Below are 10355 nucleotides of genomic sequence, written 5' to 3' on the forward strand. Positions count from 1 at the left end.
AAGTTCGTATTAAAATATATCTAGATGTGAAACATTGCTTTTCCATGTCCTTTGCAAGTGGATGGATTTTTGGAAAAAAACCCAAATGAACAAATAAATAAGAACAACACTTCTGCAGGGGTGAGTAGAAAGCAGAAAGGAGGCAGAAACAGTCTTGTCCTCACCCCACAACCTCTCTCATTCCTGCCAAACCAGCTCTTGGTGTGCCAGGGTGAGTCTTCACCAAAAATTGACTCTTGTTCCCTAAAACCTTCCAACACAATTTCACTGGCCCTAGTGCATTTGTAAAAAGTTTTTGTTTCAGAAATAAATACAGAAATAATTTCAGGCAAGAAAAAGAAGACAAAAGAAAAAAAAAACTATTTTGGGGGCACGTTCTGAGCTAAAGGTAATGATGCATTTATTCCCTTCTGCTCCGGGAAAAGTTTATTTTGCTGCTGTTATATTTAAATTAGACAGTTTGGAGGGATGGTTCAGGGAATTAAACTTTCATCTGTAGTCTACTAGTTCACATTCAGCCCAAACAACATGCTGTGTTCCCTGGGCAGTTTCCAGCTGACAATTTTTTCATTGCAAACCCACAAGTAAGAATTGCCAGCTGTGTTCAAAACCGAGCAGACAGCGTAAGTCCTGCCTGGGCCCCGAGGGCTGGGGAAAACTACCTCGCCCTGACCCTGCAGAGCAGTCCCAAACCTGCCCATACGCAATATGCCAGAAGCATGTCCAAAAGGCAGCATGAGGGATTTGCTCCGTAACAGCCTACCCTGTAAGCTTCAGTTGCTGGAGTTGGCAGTGATCTCCACCAACAATAACAAAAATAAATATGAAAGTGCAGTCTCCTGTGATTTGCTGTATGAGGATTTAGTTTGTGTGGCTTTTTGAGAAATTAAACTGTGTCTTGCATCACATTGCCAGCCTGAGGTGTCAGAGAAAAGTCTCTTTAAATTGTCAAAATATATAGAAGGGAAGAGTCCTCTGAGAAACCAAGCTAAATATGCCCACTCCCATGGGGTGGGAATCATTTGAGTTATGCACAGTTTAGTACAACTTTCTACTTACTTGGATTTGCCCCAGGTTGAGTGTGAAGCACAGAGCCAGGTTTGAGCCAGTGCCTGAGCCTCCAGCTCCACAGCAAAATGTGTAAAATTTCTGTAATCTCCACTGCTCAGACTAATTCTGACTATCTGGCTGGCCCAGTGGCCATGTTGTTATTAGTTTCCAACTGCTGTCTGCGCTCTGTGACCCCAGCAAGGGAAACAACAGAGTTCACAACAGGAGTTAATGACACTTTATGCAACATTAACTTTCCCCTGCAATTTCCTGTGGATCTTCCATACTACTTTTGGGTAGCAACTTGCCCACTGCTCAGACTAATTCTGACTATCTGGCTGGCCCAGTGGCCATGTTGTTATTAGTTTCCAACTGCTGTCTGCGCTCTGTGACCCCAGCAAGGGAAACAACAGAGTTCACAACAGGAGTTAATGACACTTTATGCAACATTAACTTTCCCCTGCAATTTCCTGTGGATCTTCCATACTACTTTTGGGTAGCAACTTGCTTCATGTGGCTCTTCGCTGGCTCGTTTCTTCGTACATGTCCAACGTTGGCAATATGGATTGTCTATGAAACAGAACAGAGTGCAGTGGCTATGGAAATATCACAGTTACTTGCATTACTCTCCCTTTATAAACAGGAATATATGTATCACTACTAGTTATGCTAAATGACAACTTTTAAGTTCTCCCTTTAAAAAGGCTTTGCATTATGTAAAAGTGTCTTTTAGACATGAGTAAAGCTCTAGATTCTTATGTATATTGAACAAAACCTAAAGAGGAATGATATTCTTCCTTTGTTCTAGATTCACTCAATCGAAGCAGCAGAGTACAACGGTGTCTGGCCCACGAGTTCATTCTCTCGATCACTCAAACTGGCCCAGGTACTCACCGGGCAGCTCAGTAACCCAATCAAGTTTGAGTACAGCAATGGCCATGTTGGAAGCATTATGGCTCCTGATTCTGTCTCAGATGATGGTCTAAACATCTACAGAGGGGTTATGAATGTGCTGGAATTAAGTATAAAGAAGACGCAGCATTCATACAGCTTACAGGAGGTGAGTTTTTTGGTTTGGTCATTATGGTGGCTTTGTAAATAAATAAGCCTTCTCTTCAGATTCTTCTACCACATTTTCTGAATTCATCCTTGACAGAAACTTCACTAACAAGGAACACCTAGGCTTGGCGAATCATGTTTAAGTTCTTCTTATGGGACAATATTTGATGGAGATGTAGCTAAACATGACAACAGAATAACACATTTTTAATCTGATTGATGAAATTATTTCAGAAAATGCATTTGCAGTATTAGACTCTTAGAAAATCTTGCCTGTGATTTTAGAAAAAGTAAACTTCTGGGAAAACTAAAGCCTACATAAAATGTGAACACTGTATTAAAACAAGCTTAAACATACAGTGTAAGATTAAAATTAAAATAACAGTAATTTGACTTAATCATGTCTTCTAGCTTCACTACTAGGTGGAAACCAGTATATATGTCATGACATTACTGTAGTAGCTTTGACAGTTGCAGTCGATGGTCTGTTGGAATTTTCAGTTTTTCAGGCTTTAATATATTAGTCAAGGTAAATCATCTGATATTATTACTCACCACAGAAATTGCAATGAGTTTAGTTTTTGCAAAACCATATTTACATTGATTAGACTACATTCAATTCAGAGATCAGCAAAAGCCTTGAAATTATTATACTTTCATGTTGTTTTTATTGAAAATGTAGACCAGGGTAACTTTCTATTTTGTTTAAATTTATTTTTATGTAAGTAGAGCTGTTTCTGGGATATAAACTACATGATTTAACATTTTTACGCTGTTTGGTGCACATAAAAATCTGGGGGGCTGTGTTGCATATTCCTCAGCACTATTTTCCCATAACCAGTTTCACATCTTAATTCTTTCTAATTCAGTTAGCAATGTGTCCTGCTCTCAGTGCTAGTCAATAGATGTGACTTCACTTCCTAGAATCATTTCCAAGTTTTCTTTGCTTTTCTCAGACAGCAACTGATTAATGAGCTTTGGCATCCTTGCTTGACAATCTTGAGTCACTCTAAAAAAGAAGATAAGCATGGTTAGTCCCAAATTCTGAGCTGCAGATAGGTTTAAGGGACCAACCTGGGAAAGTCCACATCCCATCCTGTGGGTGCAGGGTAAGGGTATCTGAGCTAGCTGTGAACTGCACATAGCCAGAAACCCCAGCTAGGCAGGAGTCTAATTCATCCCACTGAACCCTCTGGGCTAGACATTCCCATTTAAAGTCTGGATGTCTCTACCATGCCCTGCAGTCCGCAGAGTAGCCCCACACCTCTATTTGCAGAGTACAAATCTTCAAGAAAGCTCAGGCAATTCTTATTTCTAGCCCTTACCAAAGACACCGAGTATCTAGGAATTCTGTTAAGCTAAAGATGAAGTAGGTATGTCTTACCTCCTAACAACCACATGACCATTTCACTGTTCTGACATAGCCCAGAGCTGGTCTCTGCACTGACTGTGCTATCAATAACAATAAAAAAATATCATGAAAATAACTCTTCCCCCTAAAATGCAATCAAATACTTTTCCTCTCCAAAAATCTCACTGACTGAGGAGATTTAAGAGCTCTTATAAATGTATGTACTCAAAATATTATTGAAGAGCTCAGCTAAAACTGCTAACTCAAGAAAATCCACAATCAAAATTCTGCTATCCTGAAATTCTTTTCAATTATTGCTGTTCATATTTTGGCAGATCTGATATTGCACGGTCTGTTCCACAGTCATTTATAAGCTCTCTATAAAAGCAAGTTTGAAGGGCAGAATGTCATCTCCAACCCTGAAATATTTTGCTGTTGAGATTTTATTCTGATTGATCAAATTCTTTTGATGTTTTTATTAATATTCCTCAAATCATATTTCATAATCAACAGTTCTTATTGAAAATTGTTACTCCCCTTTCCTGAGGCTCCAAGTGAAACTCTTGGGAATTCTAGTTCTCTCAGTGCAACTCTGATTTGGCTTACTGGAAACTTGTACATGTAAAAAAAGACATGAATGTAATGGTCATTCTGATTTTCTTCTGGATAGTACCAAGAATAAAAAATTTGTTCATCTTCATTAGTAGTTTTGAAAATACAGAATTAAACAGGAAATTCCATCTGGTGAGTTGAAGCCCTGTGTAAGAGTGAACTACTCTGATCCTGTTCTCAATTTTCCCAGGCTGGGATTGGAGGTATTTGTAACACAACATATGCAATTCAGGAAAACAAGAGAGCAAACATAGTCTATGTGACCAAATCCAAGGACCTGAACAGTTGTGAAGAGAAAGTTCAAATTGTCACAGGTTCAGCGTACACTCAACCATGTCAGACCTGCCAGCAGGTAAAGTGGTATTATGCATGTGTATTTTATATTCTTATGCAGAACATTTGATATCCACACTATCTCTTGCTTTGAAACACTTAAAACGAGGGAAAAGTCAGATCTGCTTTATCCAGTTATCAATATTTTCTTTCTGTATGAAAATCAACTCACAGAGAAGCAGAGGTGTGTGCTGCAGGCTGTCGTGTACTGCAGGTACACTTCAACTAGCTCAAACTAGCTGGCTTGGAAACCATTAATTATTAGCATGAGTTAATTCACCTACTCTGTTGAGTAAAAGAGATAGACATGATGTCCAGTTTCTGCTGTTCAAGATAGATGCTGCTGCATCTTATTATAATCCTGTCTTTGAAATAAAAAATTGTGCGGTTTATGCAGCTGCTCTCCTAAGAAAATGTGTCTCCTTCTCAAGGGAATGAACAATTACTTACATTTGGGAAAAGGAAAAAAACAGCTAACACTTCTTAGCAGTAAAAGTAATGAAGCCAGGCAGTGTGTCTGACCTCTCCCATGGAAGTGAGTATATAGAATTCACATCAACTGCTGTTATGCCCAATGAACTAAACTGCCCTGAAAAATAAGTGGGTTGAATTGGGTGATATAATAGCTTCTAGTCACAGCATTTAGAAGTTCAATGACTTTTTATTTTCTTTGTTTCTTTGCTTTTTTTCATATTATAAAGAGAAACAAGAATTCCCGGGCAACTGCTACTTACAATTACAAAATTAAATATACACGTAGTGAAGCTGTAATTACACAAGCTGATGTTGAGGAAATCCACCAGTTTTCACCCTTCAATGAGATAACAGGAGGAAATGCTATAGTAGAAGCAAGGTACTGTACATATGCCTTTAATTCAGAAACTAACTCAGCAACTCAGTAATCTAGTCAAACTCTGTAAGAGAAATAAATCCTTTACTTCCACAGCCTATTGTTTGCAGTATATAATTACATAAAATCCCAAACAGTTCATAAAAGCAACCTTCGCTGTAAGTAGTAAAGCTGAAACATGCACATCCACTATCCAAATTTTGTTAGCTAAACTTGGCAGGGTTTGACTATTTTATTTCTCAGGGATATTTGATTTATGTCATAGAAGCCAAAACAAATGTAATTCCATCTGAAAAATCATGAGCTATTTGAAAGACAGTTACTCACTGAAAGAGAGTTCCCTGGAAAATAATAATGCAATAAGAGACCCTGGAGAGTAGTTCACAAGAAACCTAGATAGGACTTTGGATTCCTAAATACAGTGGGCTGCTTGCAAATCTCCATCAAAACTGTTTCATGGTAGGAAATTGGGTTTTATTGCAAAACAATTGGGTACAAGGCATGTAAAATGTATTTGCTTTTCCACAGCAAATTTTGCATATTTCTCAAACAAGTTTGGGGCAAAAAAAGGATATGGTTGTCTAAGAAATTATGTCCCTGATCATTATTACCTCAAGCACACGAACTTTCAGTGTTTAAAATTTTTTTCACCTATACCATAATCCTTTATTGAAAAAATATTTTTGTTACCTAGTTCATTATGGAATCTGTATATAGGATTGTCCTACTGAAGGTAGAGGTTTTTTGCAAAAAGGTCACTGTGCAGAAGACATACCTCAATCCCACTCATCTGCTGTAATCTTGCATTGCTCCATTAGCTACTGAAAGAATCTATTGGTATAATATGCAGTTTTGGAAACTGCAACGTCAAAAACTCCATGTCAATAACTCATTGATTAACTTAATTAATATGATGAATATGTTCAATTTGGTTAAACAAAAAAATACAGTAAAGGTGAAAGTGATTATCTTAGGCAATCAAGATGTAGGTAGACACAACACCAGTGCTTTTACCAATTTATATGTTGTTGTGAGTCAGCTTTAGTCTGGAGACAATGGACTTATGATGCTTTAAACTCTCCTTCTGCAGACTGCAGAGATTGTCTTCCATAAGGAAGATGCATTTTGTCAGCCCTTAAAAAAAGGCTTTACTTTTCCCATTTTCTCTGGATTTTATCACTGACCAGCAGAAGGGGCCAAATATAAGATAGGTGGGAACATGTGGATATCTCACTTCAGTTTTCAGAAGTTATTTCTATAATGAACTCTCTCTTAACCAAAAAAAAAAAGAAAAAATATTTCAAGGACTTAAAACACCTGAAGCTGAGTTTTCAGACCTGTTTAGCATAAGACTCTTGCAGCAACTTCCAAAGACAAGAGAGGCTTTACTAGCATTTCACTGTTTTAATCCTATCTTTAGTATTCATTTGGTCTTGGTAGTATAACATTTTCCCATCTATTCTAGGCAGATAAATCTGTTCCCAAAACAATGAAGATGAAGACATAATAAATTCATCATCATCTGGAAGGGAAAGTTAAATCTGTCCAAGTGTGCCTGATATCATACTTTCTGACCCCAAATGCCCTTTCAATAATATTGTATAAAATTTCAAGAGAGAAAAAATCTCTGCTGATTCTATAGCGATTTCTATTCAAATTCCAGTGGCTTGTCTGCAAAGTAGTTACATGCTATTTTCTGCAGCAGTTCTCTGCAATCCATATGGAAGGAGTGAATAGAAATGATACAGAAGATCATAGAGATTCCAAAATAAACACGCCAATTTTCTACAGAGATTTTGAGATACTGTGTAGTACAGCAATATTGCTTTTGGAATGTTTTCAGTTGTTTGGTACAAATGCCTAACTTTATCATAGTGTCCTAAATGACCCATTTTAAACATAACTGGTGGGATAGGATGCATGTCTTTAGCTGAAAATGTAGCAAAGATATCAAATGCTTACAAAGACTGTCTCCCATTGGACTTAATAACAAAGGATGAAGGTTTGTTGCTTCTTGAAAAGTTTCCAAAAGCTTGAGCACTTTTCCAAAGATTAATCCTGAATTTATCTGGCCCTTTCTGTTTGGTAAATCCAATTTGAAATTTCATGAGAACCTTTTGTCTTCTGCAGTCCCCAGGATATTCATCTCACCAGACAAAATGGTGAGGGAATTGTAATAGTGCAAGTAAAAACATCATAGCATTTCTTACTGTAGCTAAAAAATTTCAATTCCTTTTGAAGCTTCCAGGAGACAGACACACATAACAGCTTTTATGAACTTCTTAAAAGGTTTAAATTAAATGATAATTTCTAAAAACTTTTCCCATCTCTGTTTTTCTGTAATCCTTAATTTGCTCCTTAAAACACAACACACAATTCCTGTGATGATCTTCAGGCCACAACTTCTCATCTCCCTCTTTTTCCTTAAATTCTCAAGCCAGGTTATTCCCAAAGGAAGGCAAAGGCTGGCTCTGATCTGAGCCCTGCTGCACAAGTGCACATCTTCTCAGAGTACAGTTCTAAGCATCATGTCTAAATGCATCCGTTTTTAAATATCTGTGTCCCTTAATAACAAAACCCTTTTGAAACAACTGTAGTTGCATTGCAATGCTGGGAAGCAGAATTACTCTTCCCTTTTAGTTTGTACCCTGCAACTTATGATGCTGTCTTCCTGGGGGTCTCCATTCCAGGCAAAAACTTGTGTTGACTGATGTGCAGAAGCAGAGGACAGAGGTCCCACCAAAAGAATACCAGAATCGTGGGTCACTTCAGTATGAGTTTGGCAGTGAATTGCTTCAGCTTCCTGTCCACTTATTCAAAATAAAAGATGTGGAAAGTCAGGTAAAGTTCAACCACTGGACAGACTCTTTATTGGGGATTGGAATCTGTGCATGCAGGAAATGATGCGTGTGAGCTCCCTGCATTTTTGCCTTTCTGCAGATAGAGGAAAGCTTGCAAGACTTAGTAGAGGCTAGTTCTGACCAACTTCCCAGTGATGCACCAGCAAAAGCCCTCAAGCTTATGCACCTCTTCCGTGCAGCAAATGAGGAGAATTATGAGTCGGTGTGGAAGCAGTTCTCTACTCGGCCAGCATACAGGTACAAGCAATACAAGTGATGCTTCTTCTGCTGATAAACTCTGTTGAAGACCCTCTGGAACACCTATGTTCAAAGGCAGATCTGGAAAATGCTCCTTGCCTTTCCCTTTACAGGCGTTACATTTTGGATATAATTCCTGCAGTTGCCAGTCACCGTGCACTCAGGTTCCTACGGCATAAAATGGAAAAACAGGAGCTCACCAGCTGGGAAGCAGCTCAGACAGTGCTTGTGGCTCTGCACTCAAGCACACCAACTCGGGACGTGATGGAGGAAGCAATGGTAGGATTCTCTAAACACTCTCAAATCGCTCTTTGCTGATTCTAACATCTGTTGTATTTATTCCTTTGACACAATAGTAAAGGCTTTGAAAATATAAGGGTTTTATACCCTCCAGTGAGGTTGAAAGGACTTTGTTTCCTGACTGTCTTAAGGGGAGGAGAATGGAAATCAAAAGGGCAAAAATGAGTCCAGAATGAAACAGGAAAGAAAGCATAAAATACCCCTCAGGGACGGAGGTTATTGCTGCAAACAGTGGCTTCTAATCTCCCTTTTTCCAAATGTACTTTATAGTTGCATCAGATTAGATCTCTGACTGTCTACAAAGACAAGGGAGCAAGAAATGCATATTTGTTATATCCATGTATTCATCCTGATTGACCTAGAAGGATGGGTACAAATTGGAGAAGATCTGTCAAAATCAAGAGAATTATGCCAATGTGAAGCCCATGTAGGAGAAAGTCTAATTATTTTTACAATTTTTTCTTTATCTGCAGGGTTTAATTATAACTTCAGTCGCAAGAACTTATCTCTGCCTACCCTAGGTGGAGACCGTGAATCTCAGACTAGTTTTGTCCTCAGTGAAAGCCATGACAGCCTGACTGTTACTGTGTGGTGATGCTGTGCTTCCCACACTAGAAAGAAGTGGGCTGATGCCTCCTGTCAGCTCCTACATTTATACAAAATATTCCTGTCTGCCCAAAGTACTGAGGTCCAGTCACAGCACATCTCAAGTTTGTTGCACCTATCGCTGAGGCAATCATAAAACACTATGAATGATTTTTGAATAATGTGTGGTTTTCCATTCCGTAACTTGGTGATTTCCTCCCTTTGGGTTATAGCCTCTGCCAAATTTAAATCTGAAACACTATAAAAGCAACAGATCTGCCTTCCAGATGTTACTTGGAATTGCTTTATAATTTCATTGTCAAATACAGGAATATCCACTGATTAACTGAAAATCCATCAGTACAAAAATATCAAAAGCCTGGTTTTGTCTTGTATTGGCCAAAAACATATTTTTAATACTTTTTCTATTCATTAATGTTAGTAACAACCACTTTCTCCCCAGCTCATTGTTAAAAAACATTGCCCACGCTCAAGCACTGTGCTTGGAAAGGTTTGCCATCTCAGCTATGCATCACTGTGCCACAAACAGTGCTCTTCATCAGATTCCTGCTCCGAATGTCTCCAGGTAATCACATTGTTATTTATCATTTAAAAGAAAAATTAAGCCTTGAGTTCTTTCTTCATTATTCAGAAAGCTGTATTTCACTTCACTACAGCGTTTCCTTTGGGGAAAAGAACCCCGGTTGGTTAAATACAGCATTTTTATCTTTAGATTAGCACACGAAAGACAGTGAGAGGAAGAAGCATATAATTCATAGCACTTTCTTTCTGAGTATCTCTGAGTGCTTTATTGTCGATTATTAATGAAGTCCCATGGCATTGCTCAAAAATACTTTAAATATAGGTACTTATCTATACTTATAAATCAACTAAATGACACAAAAGCCCAGGTTTTTGCCTGAAGTCATGTAGCCCAGCCATTTCTCAGCCAGAAGCAGAGCCCAGTCATCCACATAGGGTATAAGCTTTTAATAATAGTAATACCCTTCCTGTTCTGCACTACTTTTAATCAGCAGGCCTCAAAACAATTACAGGAATAACATTTCCCAGTTCAAAAGATGCATGTCGTGGTTTACAGAGGCCAGCCACTCAAACA

General features: G+C 38.3%; 1 protein-coding gene across 1 annotated transcript in view; it reads left to right on the plus strand.

The window, feature by feature from the left end:
* LOC103811385 (vitellogenin-1-like) overlaps positions 1–10355 on the plus strand; it is a 42479-nt gene that overhangs the window by 1482 nt on the left and 30642 nt on the right. Inside the window, exons 4-10 of the mRNA XM_009084355.1 lie at positions 1859–2110; positions 4263–4424; positions 5107–5258; positions 7946–8096; positions 8196–8353; positions 8467–8632; positions 9702–9824. Coding sequence (XP_009082603.1) covers positions 1859–2110; positions 4263–4424; positions 5107–5258; positions 7946–8096; positions 8196–8353; positions 8467–8632; positions 9702–9824 — 1164 coding nt within the window. The remainder of the gene's footprint in view (positions 1–1858; positions 2111–4262; positions 4425–5106; positions 5259–7945; positions 8097–8195; positions 8354–8466; positions 8633–9701; positions 9825–10355) is intronic.

Source organism: Acanthisitta chloris, unplaced genomic scaffold (genome assembly GCF_000695815.1).
Source record: "Acanthisitta chloris isolate BGI_N310 unplaced genomic scaffold, ASM69581v1 scaffold5421, whole genome shotgun sequence".
NCBI lineage: Eukaryota > Metazoa > Chordata > Aves > Passeriformes > Acanthisittidae > Acanthisitta > Acanthisitta chloris.